Source organism: Marmota marmota, unplaced genomic scaffold, assembly GCF_001458135.2.
Source record: "Marmota marmota marmota unplaced genomic scaffold, marMar, whole genome shotgun sequence".
Lineage (NCBI taxonomy): Eukaryota > Metazoa > Chordata > Mammalia > Rodentia > Sciuridae > Marmota > Marmota marmota.
In genome coordinates, this window is record NW_025999926.1 from 4,404,535 (window position 1) to 4,427,009 (window position 22,475).

The window sequence follows — 22,475 nt, forward strand, 5'->3', positions numbered from 1 at the left end:
CCCTTCATGCCGCCGCGGCACTGCGGCCCGCCGCGGGCAGCCCACGCGCGCGAGTCTCAGCGAAGCCGGCGGCGAGGACCCATCCCGCTGCTGCCACCGCCCTCCCTGCGCTGCCCTGCCCTGCCCTGCCCTGCCCTGCCCTGCCCTGCCCTACCCTACCCGGCCCCGCCCGGCCCGGCCCGACCCGGCCCTCCGGGCCCCCGCCCGGCGTTGCCGCGGCCCGCCCCGCCCCACCGCCCTCCGACAACCAATCAGCGCGCGAAGACACGCCCCCTTCCCTATCCAGTGAGCCCTGACGCCCAATCACCGGCCGGCGGCTGTCGCGTCACGCGACCTCTATGTCCCGCCCCCTCAGACTCGGAAGGGGGCGGGGCCAGGGGCGGAGCTACTAGGGAGACCCGGGGCCGCGGTGCCGGCGGTTCGGACGCTGAGCGGTCACCGCTACGCGTTGCTTCCGGGACTGGCTCCGCGCTCATTACCAGCCACACGTCGTTGAAGGTGGCTATTCCTTTAGCCGTTTGGGGGCTACGTATTGAACTCGTACTGTGCGCCAGGTATTGTGTCGGGGGGGATCCCACTCCGTGTTTTCCCGGACCTCAGGCTGGAGAGGGAAAGAAGGTGCGCTGGAGAGGAGGCACGGTTCTTCACGGCGCAAGGACCTGGTGCCTGCAGGAGGCCTTCCCCTAGGAAGTGACGGTTAAGCTGAGAGTGACAGTTAGGGGCCGGAGGGAGGCCAGTGCGGACGGCGGCGGAGCGCGGCCGCGCTGGCCCAGTGTTTGGGCAGGGCCTTACCTGCTCCCTTGTCGGAGCGTGGGAAGCTAGTGGGAAGCAGGAGCCCATTTGCGTTTGAAAAGGCCTCTAATGTGAAGGAATCCCACTGGAGGAAGGGGTCAAATGGATGCAAGGAGGCCAGCAGAAGATGGTTGCTGAAGTCCGGGGAAGAAGTGACGGTAACAACTCGGACTAGGGTGATGGCAGCGTAAGTGAAGAGAGTGAGTGGACTCAAGAGCTGTCCGGGAGGTTCTATCAGCCGGCCCTGGCGTCGCGCCTACGTGTATGGGCGATGGAGAAGAAGGAACGGGGAAGGAGGGCTATTTTTCTGACTTGGGCCTTGGAATGGGAGTACTAGTCACAAAGAAAGCGAACACTGGAAGAGAAAATCGTGAGTTCAGTCCTGGCCATGTTGAGGTTTGTGTGTGTGTGTGTGTGTTTTGAAATATTCAGTTAAGTCCTGGAGCTCAGAATGCTGAATTGGACTTCCTCCAGGAAATCTTGCCCAGGCACAGGTACTCTTGGCTGCCCATGCTATAGTCATTCTCTCCCTCTTACATTTTCTAATCTGTTCGGGTATCAGGTGGCTATAGGCCCCAGGGGAAGTGGGGCTCCTTCCATCTTCAATCTTGATTAACCTTAAATCATTTACTGTAATTTCATTCCCTTGCCAGTGATTGCTGAGGAATAGTCTGTGTCACAGATCTGGCAGAACAGAGTAGAGGGGAAGTATTCTGGTAAACTTTGTCTTGCACCTAAACAGGAATTAAGAAAGAATCCCTAGGTGGTGCACACCTGTAATCCCAGCAGTGCAAGAGGCAGAGGCAGGAGGATGACAAGTTCGAGGCCAGCCCCAGCAGTTTAGCAAGTCTCTAAGTAATTTACTGAGACCCTGTTGCAAAACAATAAAAAAATAAAATAAAAAGGACTAGGGATGTAGCTCAGTGGTAAAGTGGCTCTGGTTCAATCCCAAGTACCAACAAAACAAAACAAAATCTTTCCCACAGCTTCCCCACTTTTGCACTTTGGTCCTTACTGAATAGGGAGGACAAGTGCTTGGAGTTAGTTGCTGCTTCTTGTTGTGACAATAGGATGGATAAGCCCTAGGTCCTTGACATTGTTAAGCCACTGACTTGGCTCATTTAGGAACCCCTCTACCTCAGACATCACTATATAAGATGATCAATGCATGAATTGTTGAAGCTATTCTGAGTTGTGTTTTTTTTTCCTTGTATCCAAAAACAGCCTGTTAGAGCATCTTGCTTAGGTGCTTCTTGACCACTTTTGACATACCTTCAACAGCAAATGAAATTTTTAATCCTAAATATTGCAAAACTCTATGTTTTATTCACTTATTCAACTGTCATTCTTGAGGAGGTCAAGGATGATTTCTTGTCTCATTTGTTGCAATTTGTATTCTCAGGGCTTGGCACTCTGGCACCTATACAGTGGGTTCTCAGTAATATATGATGAATGACTGAAGATTTCAAGATATTTAGTCATTTCTTTCTTTGAATCAACAGATTTCTACCCAAAAGAATTGAAAGCAGTTATTCAAACAAAAACTTGTACTAGTATACAAAGACAGTGTTCACAATAGGCAGTGAATGGAAACAACTCAAAAGTACATCAGCCGACGAATGGATATATAAAATATGGTACAGCAGATGATTATTTGGCCATCAAAAGGAATGAAGCATTGATGCTACAACATAACATGCTACAAGAGAAGCAGACCTTGAAAACAGTAAGTGAAAGAAGCCAGAAGCAAACGGCTGCATATGGTTTCATTTGTAAGAACTGTCCGGAATGGGCATATACCAGGGGCGAGATACCATCTAGGAGATGTTGGAGAATAACACAGGGTTAAATACAGGGTTTCTTTTAGGGCAATGAAAGTGTTCTGAAAATAGTGGTAATAGTTAACAAAATTGTGACTGTACTATATGCCACTGAATTATATACTTTAAAATTGTAAAAATAATGGATTTTATCTGTTTACCCCAATTTAAGAAAAATGAAAACAAAAAGTGTGTACTTTGGAATTAGATCAGTCCCAATTGTACCATTAATTAACTCTGTGACCTTGGACATGCTCATTTCTGTGCCTCAGTTTTCTCATCTGTAAAATGGAGACATCATGGTCTCTACCTCTGCAGGTTGTTGTAAAGACTGAGTGGGATAATGCATGTCATTCATCACAGTGCCTAGAACAGACCAAGTCCTCAGTCAGTCATTGTTATCATCATCATTATTAGTATCATCATCATCGTCATCATCTTGTATCAGGTTCAATAGCAAGTAGAGCCATCTCTAGAAATTTCCAAATATTCTTAGTGCACCAGCATCACTGCATGTATGCAAGATCACAGTTTGAAAAACATTGCTTCAAGCCAGTGTTGTCTCTGACATCTGTAAGCAGTCTGTCACCAAATGACAAGCACCATGAAACCATTCCACTTGAGAGGAGGGCATGCGTCTTCCCGCTGGGCCTCTGGACCAGCCCACTCCTGACTTTCAGCTTTCTTTCCAGCGGAGCCAACCACTGTAGTTTTCAAGATGTGTCCTATGACCCTCCATCCTGATTTCCAAATCATGGATGTCCCAAACACTTTAAAGTGCTTAGAGCCACTAACATACAGATGAGTGGTTGCTAGCTGGTATTAGCTGGCCAAAGGTATTTTTTTCTTTATTTTTAAAGATTTTTTTATGTTAGTTGTATATGGATATAGTATGCTTTTTTTGTTTGTTTTTTGATACCAGGGATTGAACTCAGGGTCACTCAACCACTGGGCCACATCTCCAGCCCTGTTTTGTACTTTTTTTTAGAGTCAGAGTTTCACTGAGTTGCTAAGCGCCTTGCCTTTGTTAAGGCTGCCTTTGAATTCTTGATCCTCCTGACTCAGCCTCCAGAGCTGCTGGGATTATAGGCATGCACCACCATGCCTGGCTTCTTTATTTATTTTTGTCATGCTGAGGATCAAACCCAGTACTTCACATGTGTTAGACAAGCACCGTAAAACCGAGCTACAACCCCAGGCCTGTCCATAGATTTCTGAAGGAGCTTTTTACAGCACATCTAGGGTAATGTATTAAGCACCCTCACATTTTTCATCAACCATTTTCCTACTGAAAGATTGCATCCTTAAGTGCATTTCTGAAATACAACTCTACCATACTAGCACGAGTTGTTCACAACACCACTTTCTAAAAATCCAAGGTAAGAAAATAGTCTTTAGTGAAGAAAAATGAAGCACACCAAGAAAAGCAATGAAAGGTGGATGCTGCACAATACTAGCAGCCCTTGTGTGCTTATGGGATGTCTTTGTGTGTACAACAGTGGTTATTTATTACCACCAGAGGAAATGCAGTGAAGCTTAACCACATACCAACTGTAAATTAATCTGAGTTACTCAATAGAGTAATTACATTAGAAATAATTTAAAATGCACTAAAGTCTTCCACACTCTCTTAAAATTCACAGAACAAATCAATTTAGAGTTTCAAAGTTTGATTGTTTTCAATAGCATGCAGGGAGCAACACCTAGGTAAAGGCCAAGCAGGAGGGGCTGGGCCAGACTGCACCGAATGCAAGTTTTTTGTTAATTGCCAAAGAACTGCACACCACCTATTCTGTTTTGCCACTAAATTACTGCTGTTGATCCTTTTTCCTCTATAAAATTAGACTGATTAGTCTGGGCGTGGTGGTGCATGCCTATTATCACAGTGACTCGGGAGGCTGGGGCAGGAGGATCATGGGTTCAAAGCCAGCCTTAGCCATGGTGAGGTGCTAAGCAACTCAGTGAGACCCTGTCTCTAAATAAAATACAAAATAAGGATGGGGATGTGGCTCAGGAGTCGAGTGTCCCTGGGTTCAATTCCTGGTACCCCTCCCCAACCCTCCAAATCAGGATGATTATAGTTCATCTTATGTGGTTGAAGAGAAGACGAAAACAAAGAAGTGAATTGAAAAAGTTCAAAAAATGTTTTATTGAATAATTGTTTCTAATTATATGATATATGCAAGAACAAAAATATTTTTCCTAACTCTTAAGGCGTCTGGCTCTGTTGCCCAGACTGACCTCACACTTTCGAATTTAAATGATATTCTTGCCTCAGTGTCCCAAGTAGATAAGACTTCAGGTGCCCAGCAGCATACCTTGCCTGGTCTGTCTTTTATGCCAATTGAGTTGATGAGGACAAGATCAATGAAGTTATAGGTCCCAGTTTAGCTATTCCAAGGTTGATCAATGAATTCAAGTTCAGTTTGTCACAACAGGTGAATAAAGCAAGTACATAGTCCCAAGGGCAGGCACTGGGGACCATGAACCATTAGTTCACAATTGGGATGCTGCAGGCGAACTCCCAGCAAGCTGGAATCCATTTATCATGACCAGACACAGAAGGTCAGAATCAGGAAAGGGCCTCTACCCCCACCTGGCACTGCCTCCCTCCTGTGTGGTTGAGGTTCTCTCAAACTTTCTTATGACAAAGTGTCACTGTCTAGCATAGTGCTTTGTACTAGCAAAGTGCTCAAAGCAATGACAACATTAGAAGTTTTTATTCTTTCAAATTCCTTCTATTAAAAGGTTGATCTTCAGTTGTAACTTCAATTGAGACTAAATAAAATAATTTGGGATTTAGAACCTGTTAGTCAACTATTCATTATTTTGACAAGTAACAAAAAAAACAACTTAGAGGAGGAAAGATTTATTTTGGCTCTGGGTTTCCCCGGTTGACCAGCTCCATTGCTCTGGGCCCAGGTGAGGCAGCACATCATGGCAGAGGGCCTGGCTGAGGAAAAGTATTTAACTCATGGCAGCAAGAAACAAAGTGAAAGAGAGGAGAAAGGGTCAGGTTAAGAAATGCCCTTCCCTGCCAGGCATGGTGGTACATGCCTGTGATCTCAGCCACTCAAGAGGCTGAGGCAGGAGGATCTCAAGTTCAAGGTTAGCCTCAGTAACTTAGCAAGGTCCTAAGCAACTTAGTGAGGCCCTGTATTAAAATTATAGATAAAATGGACTGGGGATGTCACTCAGTGGTACCTACCCCAACCCCAGTTCAACCCCAAGTGCCAAAAAAAAGAAAGAAAGGAAAATACCCTCTCCAGGCACACCCCCAGTGACCTACTTGCACCAACCATTTCTCACTGTGGACAGTTTCCACCAATTCCCAAGAGTCCTTTCAGCTGTCAGTGAATTAATCCATGGACGAGGCCAGAGCCCTCCCGACTCTACCACTTCCCCAAAGCCCCACTTCTGGACATGGCTGCATTGGGGACCAGATCTTCAACACATGAGCCTTTGGGAACATTCCAGGTCAAAACCATGACAAGCACTTCTTATTTTCTCATTTATCCTGGATATCTTTCTGAATGAAGAACAGAAGACCCATCTGGAAGAGGGAAAGCAAAGACCGTTGGCTCAAGAAGAAAGTCCAAGGGTGAAATTGGTGCGAGTAGATCAGGGATGAATGACAGGGAGACCTGACCCATCTCTCTGCCTCCTCGTTACTCTGCTTTATTTTCATAGGTGTTTGCTTCACTTTTACCAGTTTCTCTCCTCTGATAAGCCCTGTTGTGCCATGAGGAAGCCTTAGTTTGAACCCCAGCAGGAAAAGAGAGAGGGCTTTCCTTTCAAAGCTTGCTGACTCTGACCTATCTTGGGTGACAGGTTCACCATGGAGCCATCGCGGTAGCAAAGGGCATCTGATTCCTTGGTCAGGCAGGAATCTGATTGGAATCAGCCTCCCATGATCCACTGGGACTGGTAGCTGATGTGGGGGCCGGTGGAGTTTCCCTGGGGAAAATAAGCTTTCTAATAACAACAGGTAGGAAGAGATGCTGGGCAGGTGACCAGAACTCCCCACAGGCCGTGATCTGCACAGACATGTCGCTGGTGTGCCCCTTGCGGCCTTGGACGGCATGACCCTGTTATAATTCTTCCTCCTCCTTTCTCTTCCCTAAGGTCAGAAATCACTAGCTCATTTCTGAATCCCTTGCTTCCCTTCTTCCTAGCTTCATCTGCAGTTCTAGGACAGGCACCTTTCATTCAGTAACTATCTGTTGCTTGGATGAACGAGTTTCTTGTTTGTATACGTGTACTCACAGTAAATAATTTTGCATGTGTTAAAAATGAAGTCAAGGGCTGGGGCTGGGGCTCAGCTGTAGCATGCTGGCCTGGCATGTGTGAGGCACTGGGTTTGATTCTCAGCACCACATATAAATAAATAAATAAAGCTGTTTCAACAACTGAAAAAACATTTTAAAAAATGAAGTCAAAGTGCAACAGATGAATTGATGAGAAATACAAGTCACCGGATCAAATGGATGTGATACTATTTAATTTTTCTGATTACATTTGCTAGTAATCACAGCGGAATATTATCATTTACTAGGTGCCAGCCGTCATTCTAAGCATTTGTCTAGCCCATGACCAGCGCTGGCTTCATGAAAGAAGGTTTGAATTGTGAGAAAACGCTAGGGAGTTTTAAATTAAAGAGACAAGACTCTAATTACCTTTAAAACCAGCTCCAGGACGGCTCCTCCCAGCTCCAGCCTCAAGCCACCAAAAGTGGTATCGAGAGGTTTACTGAAGAGGCTAGTGAGAGAGAACACTCCACGGAGTGGGCTTTTATTGGGAAACAAAAAATGCTGGGGAAAATCCCATCCAATGAAGGTTAAAGGGGGCACAATCCCAAGGTCAGGGGCGATGATTGGGTCTTTGGGGCAGTGGCCAGACACGCCTCTGCAGGCACAAGCCCTCAAACCTGGAGAAGGGTGGGGAAAGCTCTGACACAGCTGTGTCTAAGCGCCTCTCACCCAGCTAGGGAGGGAACTCAAATCACATTCGAGGATGGCCTCCCACACATTTGCTCTCTGTTTAGTTAGTCCTCACACCAACCTGACGACATAGGGGGATGAGTGTCTCTTTAAGTGGGAGAGCGGGCTCAGGGACGTAGGCGTCCTGGCTTGAGTCAGCTCTCATAATGCTTCGCTGCTAATATTCACTGTGCTAAGCACTGGGATTTGCATAGGCAATAATCACTCTCCTTAAAGACCAATATAAGCCAGGGACAAACAATTTTGTGCACTTTTGACATTAGTTCACAGAAAAGCCCTAAGGGGTGGGGGTTATGTGAGGATCCATAATTATATCACTAATCAAAATCACATGAGGGATCACTTAGGCCCTAGTTGGGGCAGGCGGTATACTTAGATGTCCCAAAATACCGTTCTGCAGGGTGAAAACTAAATTGCGTCCATGCTAAGACTGGACTAAGATGTCAAAAGAAGGCTGTTCTTCTACTTATATTTCAGAAATGTGTTCCAAAGTAAGCTAACTTTTTTTTTTCCCTAAGTAAGTTCTGTGGGCCAGCAGGTCCCTCCCACCCAGAGCTTGTTAGAAATGCAGAATTTCAGGCCCATGTTAGAGCTACACGATCAACATTTGCACCTTACGACATTCCTAGGAGATGCCTGTGCAGAGGAAAAGTTGAGAAACTCTGAACTAATGTGAAAACAGAGTCAGCCATTGCGTCTGTGGGTGCCATGCGACGGAAGCTTGCTCATCCATGGCTGAGGCAGGTTACCTTATCTGGTACCTGGAACATTTGAGGTGTTCAGCCAGGGGAGTAGCACATGACTAAAAAGAGTCCAGCCAACCAAGAGGGACAGAGAGTCTTTGGCTGGAGCACAGGCCCATGTGTTCTGGGGCTCCTGACTATCCTGCCACTTCTCAAGTTGAGAGCTAGAGAAAGCCAAAGCCTAGCAGCCAGTAAGGTAAACAAAACAGAAAGAAAGACCTGGAGCTAAGACAGTGGAGGGAAAAGCAAGCCTCCCCAGAACCAGGAGGGAGCAGCTCTTTCCCTAGCTCCCTCTACTGGCAGGGCTTCACCTCCCTCTACTGGCAAAGGAAACTATTTAAAAGGTTCAGATCCTTTTCACAGAGCAGGCAATGAAGGGTGGACTGTCAGGGGATATCTTTTTCTCTTTTGGAACTTTGGGGATGGGCTACGGATTGATCCTAGGGTCTTAGGCATGGTTAAGTGCTCTACTACTGAGCTACATCCCAGCGCCTCCTGTTTGTGAATTTTATTTGAGACAGGGTCTTGCTAAGTTGCGCAGGCTGGTCTTTGAACTTGTGGTCCTCCTGCCTCAGCCTCTGAGTGGCTGGAATCACAGGAGTGTGCCACTGATATCTCAATAAGGGCACATCACAGTGTATTTTACCAGTTTCCTACTAATGGACATCATGGCATGTCCCATTTTTCACCTTTCTCAACAAAACTTCTTAGAACGGCCCTAAGCACATTATTGTCACACTTGAAGGATTATCTCAAGAGAATTTTCAGTTGAAAAAAACATGAAGAGATCTGTATTCCATTCTTGGGTTAATCAAAGTAAATCTTGGGCTGAAGTCGTCTGGGGAGAATGTGGACATTAGTGGCTGCCTGGATTACTCGGAGAGGGCCAAGGGCTTTATTTTTACGTGGCCTCTGCTGCTTCCTTAATAATCTGCAGAACAAGGACAACTTCTGTTTAAGAAGTCTTCAGAGGCCTGAAGCTTCATCTCCCATGTGAATGTCATTGAAGCCCAAACTCCTGCCATTCAGGCCTCCGCCAGTGTAACCTCCCCTCCCCTCTCACCCGGGGGACCATCCTTGCTCTTTGAACTTCTTTATTTGGCACCTGAGGATCCTGTCTTTCTCCTTGGGAGATTAACTTATTTCCCTTGGGAATATTTTAAAATTTGTATTGCTAGATAAGACCCAGTATTCAGCCAGGTGTGGTGGCGCACACCTGTAATCACAGTGGCTCAGGAGGCTGAGGCTAGACTCAGCAACTCAGTGAGGCCCTAAGCAACTCAGTGAGACCTTGTCTCAAAATAAAATACAAGAAGGGCTAGAGATGTGGCTCAGTGGTTAAGCACCCCTGGATTCAATCCCTGGTATCAAAAAAATGACCCAGTATAGGTAAATGTTTATAAACAACAACAACAAAAACCTCTAGGGGGCCCTGTTTTCTGCACAGAAAGTTTGTCTTCCCCTTCCCCATTCCTAGTTCTGATCTAGGAATCTTTCACATTCGCCCTGTACCCTGAAGTATATTGAAGATATACCTCAATCCATTAATTAACTGGGCACGAACATTATGCCATGCAAACCTCACAAGAATCCTAAAGGATAACCTTATGACCATTTATATACAAGGAATCTATGGCTAAAAGCCTGCCAGCTTTGTCTGAGGTCACAGAGGTAACAAGTAGTACACTGGAATTTGAGACCAGGTTCCTCAAGTCCAATCTTCAGGAACCACCATGTTATAGAAAAATATATAACTTAAGAGGAGAAGGGCCCAGTAGGCTTGCTGATCTGTGTTGGCTGAGAGGGCCTCAACATGCCCCGTGATCTCCGAAGGCCCCTGTGGAAGTCCCTATGTGTTCAGGCCCTGCTGGCTGGCCTTGCTGGGGTCCTTGTCCTGGACACCTGACTCCTCTCTCCCTCACCCGAGGCTCCCTCCTAAGCCCTGTCTCCTGAAGGCATTGCTCCCCTGTTGGAGGTAACCAGGGCAGGGCAGCGGGTGCTCTGAAGGGATGGAGCCGCTCTTCCCAGAGCATCTCTCAAGACAGGAGATTCCACCTTCCCGGGCACCAGCTGCAGATGTGACACAGAGGCTCAGGATGTGGACCGCCCACCTTCCCTCTGACTATGGGTCCCCAGCAGGAGCTGCCTACCCTTTTGCTTGCTTACATGTTTTTTATTATTATTATTACAGATTTACAGAAAGACACACACACTTGTGTGTACATACTTATGAAGAACCTCAAACATCATCAAAATATGTAACAAGAAAATCCTCATAGAATGCACCCCCAATGATCACTAACAGTTGGACACTTTATTTATTTATTTTAGTTGTAGATGGACCCAATATGTTTATTTTTATTTATTTTATTGACAATTCAACTCTTCAGACAGAGGGCAGAGAATAATGCGTTTTCTGTTATATCATTTTAATCCTTTTTTTGTATTTTTTTTTAGCTGTAGGTGGACACAATACCTTTATTTTATTTTTATGTGCTGCTGAGAGTTGAACCCAGGGCCTCACGCATGCAAGGCAAGTGCTTTACCACTGAGCCTCAGCCCCAGCCCCTGACATATTATTTTGTTATTAAAACAAAACTAATGGTGCTGGGTGCAGTGGCACATGCCTGTAATCCCAGTGGCTTAGGAGGCCGAGGTGCGAGGACAGCTAGCTCCAATCCAGGGTCAGCAAGTTAGCAAGGCCCTAAGCAACTTAGCAAGACCTTGTCTCAACATAAAATATAAAAAAAGTCCTGAGGATGTGGCTCAGTGGTTTAGCGCCCCTGGGTTCAATCCCCGGTACCAAAAACAAACAAAAATAACTAATGGACTTTTTTTTTTAGAGCAGTTTCTAATTCACAGCAAAACTAAGCAGAAAATGGAGTTCCCATGCACTCCCACCCAGACAGGAGCCTCCACACCACCAACAGCTCCGCACCCCCAGGGTGGTGCATGTTGTCCTGGGGGCACCTACACTCACACATGGCCATGGTCTCCTTTAGTACTCGCACTTGGTGTTTGGGTTTGGACAGATGTGTGGTAACACCCATCCACCATCACAATGTCACGCACAGGAGCTTCGCTGCCCTAAAAACCCTCTGTGCTGCCCTGTGCGTCCCTGTCTGCCCCGGCAACCGCGTTCTCACTGTCACTGTAGTGTGACCTTTCCCAGTTTGTCATACAGTTGAGCTCATACACAATGCAGCCTTTTCAGATTGACATTATTTTTTATCATTCTTAGAAGTTTTTGTCCCTAAGTACACACTGTTATTTGATGAGTATTAATTAATTAGATAAGGAAAATAGCAAACATATTGTTTAGCAGGCTTGTTCATTTTTGTGTGCTGGGGTGCTCAGGAGTGCTCAACCACTGAGCCACATCCCCAGCCCTTTTTATTGTTTAATTTGAGACAGGGCCTTTAAGCTGCCCAGTTAGCCTTGAACTTCCTGCCTCAACCTACCTGCTGAGTTGCTGGGATTACAGGCGTGTCTCACCATACCCAGACTGTTCAGTAGTTTTCTTAAGCTGACGCTGTGTAAATCTTGGTGTATTTTCTTGTCAGTGTATATAAGAGATAATAATGGTAATAGCAGTAACAGCTAACCATTGAACATGTACTATGTGCCTTGTACTTTCTGCTGTAAGTGTTCTCCATGTGTGATGTGGGCTGAGCTGGGTCCCCCTAAACTTCATATGCTGAGGCCCTAACCCCCAGGGTTTCAGAGTGCAGGGGGAGAGGGAGCCTTGAAGAGGTGATGATGTCAGTATGGTGACCGGTAATCAATGTGACCGGCGTTCTTGTGAGAGGACAGGAGCGTAGGACAGAGACATACACAGAGCAAAGGTCATGTGAAGACGGGGAGAAGGTGACTGTGCAAGCCACCACCTCAGGAGAAACAGCCCTGCCCACCCCCATGGAGACCGCCAGCCTCCAAACTGGGAGGAAATCAGTTCTGATGTTCAAACCTCCCAGTCTTGACTTGGCTCTGGAGTCTCCAGAAGATGAATATAAATGTGTAACCCGTGTTCTCAGCTCAGCTTCAACAGGTAGGAACTCTGGTCCCTGTTACCAGGGAGGAGCCAGGCACGAGAGACTAGAGAACGTCCCAAGGTCTCCCATGCTATCACAGCAGGAGGGACTAAGTCACAGTTCTGGTCCTCGAAGAGCAGCGGGCTGGGCCAGGGCATGTGTTCTTCAGAGTCCCTCCGGCGCAGGCTGAGGGAGCGCCACACCAACAGCTTCCATGTCCCCAGGCGGAGGACCTCGCATTGGCCTGCCCATCACTCCACTTAGTCACCCCCATGACCGCAGGTCATAAGGCCCCACGTCTCATGAAGGCATGTTGAAGCACAGCCCGCCATCTACCCAGAGGAAGAGGACTGGGACATGCCATCGTGAACAGCACGTGGCACCACACAGGGCAGAGGAGGGACGTGGGTAGGTGAGGTTCACACCGATGCTCATTTTAGATTCTTCTTTATGCATCTCTTCCCCTACCTGGTGCTCACTGGTGTCCTGCCACTATAAGAAAACAATCATTATGCGCACAACACCTTCCCGAGGCCCGGGGAGTCACTCTAGTGAATAGTCAAACCTGAGGGCGGTTGTCAGGAACCCCCGGTCTGTAGTCACTGGTATTGAAGGGGCCCCTGAAAATCCCCGCAATATGGCTGATATCTGAAATAAAGATGGTCTTGGTACCTTTGACCTTGAAATCTTGCAAACTCATTGTGCTTGGTGTCAGAAGTCTTGGTACGCCAGGCTGTCTGGGGGACTGTGCCCTTAACCTTGAGCTGGCCCAACTCACATTTCTTGCAGGGTCTCCAGCTTTACTCTCTGGTTTTTCCCGCTCACTCTTACCCCCATCAGATGCTCCCTAAAGTACTGTGTCTCTTGGACGCCCCTGGCTCCTTCACGGCTCAGCGACCTCACACATGCCATTTCTTTTGTGTAACTTGGTTTTCCTGGGCTGCTCAAGGTGACTACTCATCATTCCTGATTATCTCGGAAGTTTCCTTCACCCAAGGTTGCTCTTTCCTCCACCGTTCGCTCGGCGTTCCTTAGTTCCTCCCTTCCACCTGCGACTGCGTAGTGCTTTGTACCAGCTTGTGTTGTGGCCTTTCTGTTTGGTTACTGTTACTGTTTGGATCTGGAGTATCCCCTACAGCCCACGTGTTAGGCAGTGCAGCCGTGTTCAGAGATGAGAGGATTAGGTCACGAGGGCTCAGCCTCAGCAGTGGATTAATCCACCTGATGGTTTAGCAATTTTGAATGGTGGTGGTAAAAAGGATAGGCAGGTGGGACATGGCAGGAAGTGGGACATGGGGGGCATGTGGCCTTGGGGACCATATCTGCCCTTTCTGTCTCCTCCTCTGATTCCTGACTGCCATGAGTTGAGAGTTTTCTGCCATGATGTTCTGACCAGACACAGAGCTGGCAACCATGGATTGTATCCTCTGAAATCATGAGCCAAAAGAAATCTTCTTCCTCTAAGTTGTTCTTGACAGAGATTTTGGTCACAGTGATGAAAACCTGACTAGAGCATTTATCTAACAGGAGCAAATACTCCCTATCAATGCAGAGTGAGAAGGTGTTCAAGGGATCGTAAAGGTGGCTCACAATGACCATGTCCCACTGAACCCATGAACAGGTGCTCCTTGACTTGTAATGTCTTTATGCCCCAATAAAGTCATTATAAGTTGAAAAATACGAATGCATTGAATACACCCAGCCTTCTACAACCATAGCCAAGCCTACATCAAATGTGCTCAGAATGCTTACAACAGCCTACAGTTGGACAGAATCATGTAACACAAAGCCCATTTTACAAGAAAGTATTGAATATCTCATGCAATTTGTTGAATATTGTACTGAGAGAGAAAAGCAGAATGGTTGTATGGATATGCTCTGCATCACCATGAAGTCAAACAATCCTCTCAGACCATCATAAGACGGGGGCCATCTGTGTATGTGCAGTCCCCACCGTCACTGAGGGACTGCCATGACTTGTGTTAACCAATAGAACATAGTGGAAATAATGTGCCAATTCTAGGGCCACCAATTAAGAGGGATGCCAGCCTCTGCTTCATTTTCTTGGACTTGTCCTTGGCACCCAGCTGCCATGCTGTAAGGAAGCCCAGGCAGCCATGTGGAGAGACCATGTGGAGAGAGAGAGCCCAGGCTCTCTGGGAGGGAGAAAGGTTTAGAGGTTCCTTCCTGCCTCACTGGAAAGCTTCCAGATGATGTCAGCCCCTCCTGCCATCTGTCTGCAACTGCCTGTGACACACAAGACCAGCAAATCAACCCTGAGGATTACAGGATAATGACATGGTTGTTGTTTTAAGCCACTGAGGTATGGGTTTGGAGCCCATTAGGTGGGTAAGTCATCCACATAAAAATAGTCCGTATTTCTGGGTATGGTGGCACACACTTGTAAACCCAGTGACTCAGGAAGCTGAGGCAGGAGTATCACAAGTTCCAGACCAGCCTTAGCAACTTAGTGAGACCTTGTATCAAAAAATAAAAGGGGGTTGGAATGTGGCCCAGCAGTAGAGCACCCCTGGATTCAATCCACAATACCCCCCACCCACCCACACAAAGATCCTCATTGCTTGGCTATTCTATTCCCATAGCACAGACAATAATACAAGAGGAAAGTAGATGAACATTGTGAACAAGAAATATGCTCTCCTTATCACAAATGGCATCTCAGCTCAACAAATGCTGTTATGGTTTTGCTATGAGTTGTCTTCCAAAAGCTCAGGTGTGAGACCACGCAAGGAAGTTCAGGGGTGAAATGATTGGGTTAGGAGAGCCCTAACCTAATCAGTGCATGAATCCTCTGATAGGGTGAGCTGGTTGGTAACTGGAGGCAGGTGGGGTATGGCTGGGGGAGGTGGTCCCTGGGGCTGTGCTTTTGGGGTGACAGAGTTATTTCTCCCTCTGCTTCCTGGGGCCATGTCTCCAGCTGTTTTATCACACCCTTCCGCCATGATGTTCTGCCTCATCTCAGGCCCCGTGGAATGGAGTCGGCCATCTGTGGACTGAGACCTCTGAAACCGTGAGCCCTAAAATGAACTTTTCCTCCACTGTTCTAGTCAGGTCTTTGGGTCCCATTAGCAAATAAGCTGACTAAAACAAATGTTCAGCTGAAAAGACATCTCTGCTGATTGTTGTTCTCTTGCCAATTAAAATTCTCAAGGCTCTCATGATGTGTAGTTTAATAAGCCCTAGAGGTAAAAATCCAATTTATTAAATAACAAAAATGAAAGCATCTATGTGAGGAATATGTAATAGGATGAATAAATAAAATAATATTTAATTTTTAAACAATATTTGACCTTGGTTAGGCAAGGGAGACATAGCAGACTTAACTATTTGTTAGTTAATTTTAATTAAATTTAATTAAAATTAGTTTTAGAAATACAAAACACCCTTTTTACTAGCTACCAGATCTGGGGGAAATGCTGAGATCTATTAGCCATCCTGTGGATCATTTGAGGATGAGGGGATTTGTTTTCTCTTCTACACTTTCAAGAATGACAAAGGATTCTCTTTCCTGCCCCAGGGCCTTTCTACTTACTCTTTGCTCTACTTGGAGCCAAAGCTTCCATAATATGGCTCAATCTCTAAATTCTCTTAGATTCTTCTAGATTCTTCTCAGACATCTCCTTATCAGAGAGACTTACCCTGTCCATCCTATTTAAAGACCCCCCATGTCCCATTCTTCCTCTATGTCCATTGTCCACTGTGCGTATTTGTGCTTGTTGTCTCTTCCCCTCCACTAGAGGGAGCTCTCTGAGAGCAGAGGCCACTTGGTTCACTGCTACATTCTCAGGGCTGACAGCAGACTGGTCCATACTTGGTGCTTAATCAATATTTGTTGGATGAGTGGAGGCGTGGGTGGAAATCTTTATGAAATGGAAATGTTAAGTAATACAGTGTCCTCAGCATCAAAGATCATTTCTGTTGTTAGGGCTAAGTCTTTAAAAGTGGCTAGGTTTGCTGGGTGTGGTGGTGCATGCCTGTTATCCTGGTGACTCTGGAGGCTGGGCCAGGAGGATTACAAGTAGACACCAGCCTCAGCAAATTAGGGATGTATTCAGCAACTTAGTGAGACCCCATCTCAAAGTAAATAAAAAGGTTCGAGGATGGAGCTCAGTGGTCCAGTGCCTTGGGGTTAAGTCTCCAGTATAAACAAACCCAACACTGGATTGTTTTCACTCGCATAACGTCTGTGTCCAACATCGCACACTCCGATGAGGCATGCTGCCAAAACCTCTCACAGGGAAGGTTCAGGCTCGGGCCAGTTCTGTGGCACAAAACGAAGAGGAAGGAACTTGGATCCAGTGCTAGACTCACCTCATACGGGCCACACAGCTGCAGCGAAGCCGTTTCATAAAAAAAAGTGCAAACACTTTTTTTATAAAGTGTTTATAAAGTGCAAACACAGCACCAAGTCTGCCTGTCAGGGATGGTGAGAGGCTGGATAGAAAATAGAAGTGCTTAAACGCCTAAAGAGCCTCGTGAAAGTGTTAGGAGTTGGGAGCACGTGAAGCAGTCGTCGCCCGTCTGCTCTGGAGACCTGGTGCCACCTTCGAAGCCTACATCTGAGCTGCTAGAGCGACCTCGGCAGTCCAGGGGTGGGGGACAGCGGGTGCATGAAGACACTGCTCACCCGGGGATGCACGTCTCTACACTGTACCTCAGATGCCCATGGAAGCTTCGAAAAAAAATCGCTGGCTCCAGTTGCATCTTGACAGGCTGATGAATATCACAGGGCACTGATGGGCCACCAACTCCACAGAATCGCCACCTGGAGGTTAGGAAGCACCCTGTCTGTGTCTGTGTCCCTTTGGGGGCCTTATTCTTTTGCTCATATTGCTTTTTGAAAAAGTCTATCGACAGAGGTGGTGATGCAAGCTGTGATCCCAGCAGCTCAGGAGGCTGAGGCAGGAGGATCACAAGTTCAAAGCCAACCTCATTTACTTAGTGAGATGCTAAGCAACTCAGTGAGACCTGTCTCTAAATGAAATATAAAAAAGGGCTGGGGATGTGGCTCAGTGGTTAAAGACCTCTGGGTTCAATCCCTGTCGTAATGAATATTTCCATCTTACAATATTCAAATAATATGAAAACATAGCAAAAAAAAAAAAAATACCACCAAAACAAAAACCCCCAAAATACAAAAAAGAAAAAAAAACAAACCCCAAAATGAAGAAAGTCCTTTCCTTGTCTTTATTCCTCATATTAAGCATCTCTTAAAGTACACTCATTTTTTTTTTTTTTAATTGGTGCTGGGGATTGAACCCAGGGCCTTGTGCATGTGAAGCCAACACTCTTTATCAACTGAGCTATATCCCAGCCCCCCCCCACTTTTATTTTTATTTTGAGGTAAGGTGCTCACTACGTAGCCCAGGCTGGACTTGAACTTGTCACCCTCCTGCCCCAGCCTCCTAGGTATCTAGGAGTACAAGCATGGGGCTACTGTTGAGCATAATATTAAGGTGTCAGCCAGTACAGTCAGATGGGGGAAATCACGTATAGGGTTAACAATGGATGAAGAGGATACAGAACAATTAAAGATTGCAGATGACATGATAGTGCACCTAGGAACCCCCAGAAAGTCAAAAATAAAGTTAATTTAAACAATAAAAAATTAAGGACAGGGGCTGGGGTTACGGCTTAGCGGTAGCGCACTCGCCTCGCACATGCAAGGTCCTGGGTTTGATCCTCAGCACCACATAAAAAATAAATAAAAGTCATTGTGTACAACTACAAAAAAATATTTAAAAAAATTAAGGACAGTAACAGGATATGAAATTAACAAACAAAAATCAATAGCCCTTCCACAGACAAGCAAAACCCAGAAGGCGTGCTGTTACTGACAATCCCATTTGCTCTAATAGCAAACAAAATTAAGTATTTAGGACTAAGATCAACAACAAGAAGAAATGCGTGTGTGTAGTATATGTACAATGTGACACAATGTGGCCTTGGCTGGGGCAATTCGGTCCCACCAACTTCTCATCCCCTGGGAGGAGCGCTCTCTCCCGGGGTTAGGGAGACCCAGGAGTGCACAGGCCTGATGGTGCTCACCCCACATCTTCTGACGACCCTTCAGCCAGAGCAGGACACGTGGCTGGGCCCCAGGTGGGAGAATCACACCTGAAGTGGGAGGGCACGGCAGAATGACACAGCTGAGGACGGGGACAGGGATGGGGACAAACAGGCTCTGATGTCAGCGCAGGCTGGCTGTGGGGCCTTCCTGTGGTACCTGGTGTCAACTCCAGCTCCACAGTGGGAACAGCCTCCGTGAAGTAACGGCCTCCCCGGAGCAGCTCAGTGGCACCCTGTCTCCAAGGGGGGCTGGGAGTGTGGCTTAGTGGTTAAGCAGCCCGGGCTCAGCCCCCTACCTAAATAAAGAAGTAAATAAGATTTTTGAACAGTGCAAGAGCTGTATGAGGGAAATGTTAAAATACTGTAAGACAGGAAGAGGACAAATGGGAAGACACGCCCTGTTCTTTGAGAGGATGACTGAATTCTATAAAGATGTGAGCTCCCTGATCATTTGTAAATGCATCCCCAAATTCCAACAAGGGACTTTGTAGAGTTAACTAAATGGGTACTGAGGTCACACAGAAAAACAAATCCTGCAGAGATGACAAAGAAATACCAAAAAAGGGAAACTGTGTGAGACCACTGGCTCTCTGAGATATTAATACCTGTGAGCCACTATAATTGAACCATTTCTCACTCCCGTTAGAGCTGTGTGGTGCTGGTGAACCAACAGGCAAACAGATCAGTGGAAGAGAATATAAAGTTATAAAGAATTAGACCCAAATCCATGTGAATACAGTACACGACAGGGTGGCCCCTCAAATCACAAGCGTAAAGATGACATAATTAATAAATTTTGACGACAGTTCCATCAACAGCTGGAGGGGAGACATCAGCAGGTTCACCACAGACAAAAAGTCAAGATTCCAAGATATAAAGAGCTTACAAGTTAAGGGACATCACAATCACCAGATGACCATGACCACAACCAGAGAGGGGACAGGCGTTGGCAGGAATATGAAGAAATTGGACAGTGCTGGTGGGAATTCAAAATAGCACAGCTTCCCGGGAAAACAGGCAGATCCTGAAAATGGTGAACACACAGCTGGAATTCTACTCCTACACATAACTGAAGGAAAATAGAAAAGATGGCCACGTAAGAGCTCATGTGGATGCTCATAGCACCTGCTGTCAACACAGCCCCAAAGTGGAGGCTTAAACATTCATCAACAGGTGAAGGGACAAACAAACATGGTACACAATGGAATATTATTCATAAAAAGGAATGAAATCTTGGATTACACAATGACACAGGGAAACCCAGAAAACGTGCTAAGGGAAAGGAAAGTCAGTCACAAATTCAAGCTTAGGACATTTCCACAAGGTAACTGATAGATTGTCCTCAGAATGTCAGAATTGCCGGGCACAGTGGCACTTGCCTGTAATCCCTGCAGCTTGTAGGCTGAGGCAGGAGGATTGAGAGTTCAAAGCCAGCCTTAGCAAAAAAGCAACTCAGTGAGACCCTGTCTCTAAATAAAACACAAAATAGGGCTGGGGAGGTGGCTCAGTGGTTGAGTGACCCTGAGTTTAATCCCTGATTACCCCCCCCCCAAAAAAAACCTGTCAGAATTATGAAAAATAGAGAAACACTAGTGCTCACTGAAAGCAACAAAGGACAAATTGTAACAGAATGCTATGTGACATTCTGTGTAGGGTTTCAGAACACTGAAAGGACATGTGTGAAAAAATTAGTGGAATTACAATAAGCACGGTAGCTTGGCAAATAATATAGTACACATGTTAATTTCTCTCTCTCTTTTTTTTTTTTTTGGATTGGGGATTGAACCCAGAGGTGCTTAACTACTGAGCCACATCCCCAGCCCTTTTTATATTTATTTAGAGAAAGAGTCTCGATTATTGCTTAGGGCCTCTTGCTAAATTGCTGAGGCTGGCTTGGAACTCACAATCCTCCCCTCTCAGCCTCCAGAGCTGCTGGGATCACAGGCGTGCACCACCATGCTCAGATAATTTCTTGGTTTGGGTAGTTGGCTATGGTAATATTAAAATGGAATTAGGGGAAGACGAGTGAAGGATATAAATGAAACTGCACTACCTTTGCAATTTTTCTGTCAACCCCAAATCATAAAGTTATTCTCTGACACAGGAAGAGAAATAGAATTCAAAATTAAAAATCTGTCCATTCTTACTTACCTTCATTAAATGACCACAATCATGATGGGTGTCACACTGGAAAGTCTCCAAAGATGCAAAGTGTACTCACTACCTCGCGCATGCTTACAACTAGGGCACTCAGGGTACCCGCAGAGCCTAGGTATGATAAAAAGGGAAACTGTCCCAAGAGTCAGTTCAGTGACCTCTTACAGGATTTAGGTGATTCTTGAAAGTTCTGCTCATCAGCCGCCCTAATTAGACTACTTCATCTAAATCTATTTTGGATTTTATTCTAATCAGATTAGCACGTTTAGAGGGACAGCCGAGTCTCTCTGACAGTGGACATCCCGAGTGGCCCCCTGCGTCTCAGGGAGCCCTCTAGACGTCCGGGAAATTCATTTGCAGGAGTAACTGAGACTTTGTCAACCTCGTGACCATCGTGTGAACCTCCTTCCTAGTTTAGATCCACGTGCAGCTCACGCTGCGCCCCACTTACTCTGAATGTGGCTGAGTCCACGGCGTTTCCACGCAGGGCCCCTTGACTGCGAGGTTAAGCCCTTGAACTTATCTGTCATAGTCGCGCCTGGTGCTGACCTGGAGTCCCAGCCACTGGAGGCTGTGGCAGGAGGATGGCAGATTCAAGGTCAGCCTCAGCAGTTGGTGAGACCCTGTCTTAAAAAAAAAAAAAAAAAAAAAAAAAAAAACAACTAAAAGGGCTGCGGATGTGGCTCAGTGGTTAAGCCCCTGGGTTCAGTCCCCCGTCCAAAAAAGAAAAAGTCCGTTGTACAGTTTGCATCTGGAGCAGCCAGAGGGCCCCCATTAAAGGCATGGGCCACCAAGGGGCAGGCGACTGGGCCTCCTAGGAGGTCCTCAGGTCCTGGGGGATTGCAGGACCTCAGCCTCCTCTTCCACTTCCTAGCCTGTCATGGACTGGCTCCTCCAAAACTGTGAGCCAAACAAGCCTCCTCTCTTTCTAAGTTGCTTACCTCTGGTATTTTCTTTTGTACCAGGGATTGAACTCAGGGGCACTAGACCTGAGCCACCTCCCCAGCCCTGTTTTGCATTTTTTTAGAGACAGGGTCTCATGAGTTGCTAAGTACCTCACCATTGCTGAGGCTGGCTTTGAACTGTGATCCTCCTGCCTCTGCCTCCCTAGCCACTGGGATTACAGGCGTGCACCACGGCGCGGGCTGGGTATGACCTCACAGTGATGGAAGCCGACCCTCGGAGCCCTCTTATTACAAAATGTCTTTTGTGGGATTGAGTCATCCATCAAGGCATCTGCAGAGGCACAGAGGTGCAGCTGTGTCCTGGAGAACACTTCTTATTTATTTTATTTATTTGGTACCAAGATTGAACCCAGGGACCAACCACCAAACCACAATTTTTAATCTTATTTTGAGACAGGATCTCACAAAATTGCTCAGGGTCTTACTAAGTTGAGGCTGTCCGTGAACTCAGGATCCTCCTGCCTCAGCCTCATGAGCCACTGGGATTCCAGGCGTGGGCCACTGCACCAGGGGGGAGGCATTACTTCAATGCTGTTCCCACTGTGGAGCTGGAGTTGACACCAGGTACCACAGGAAGGCCCCACAGCCAGCCTGCGCTGACGTCAGAGCCTGTTTGTCCCCATCCCTGTCCCCGTCCTCAGCTGTGTCATTCTGCCGTGCCCTCCCACTTCAGGTGTGATTCTCCCACCTGGGGCCCAGCCACGTGTCCTGCTCTGGCTGAAGGGTCGTCAGAAGATGTGGGGTGAGCACCATCAGGCCTGTGCACTCCTGGGTCTCCCTAATCCGGGGAGAGAGCGCTCCTCCCAGGGGATGAGAAGTTGGTGGAACCGAATTGCCCCAGCAAAGCCCGGTTAGAGAAGAGCTCCCAGGCAGCTGC

The 22,475-nt window shown here is 46.7% G+C and overlaps 1 protein-coding gene across 7 annotated transcripts in view; it reads left to right on the top strand.

Annotated features, from left to right (window-relative positions):
* Positions 1–364: 364 nt before the first annotated feature.
* The window catches only part of Znf367 (zinc finger protein 367), a 60,833-nt gene continuing 38,722 nt past the window's right edge, over positions 365–22,475 (top strand). The window contains exons 1-2 of one of the 7 annotated variants that reach the window (XM_048800337.1): positions 365–1,286; positions 2,295–2,518. In XM_048800337.1, the coding sequence (XP_048656294.1) occupies positions 2,474–2,518 (45 nt within the window). In that variant the 5' untranslated portion in view covers positions 365–1,286; positions 2,295–2,473. Of the gene's footprint in view, positions 1,287–2,194; positions 2,519–22,475 lie in introns of all 7 variants that reach the window. The other 6 variants (XM_048800336.1, XM_048800338.1, XM_048800340.1 and 3 more) reach the window with 6 other exon arrangements.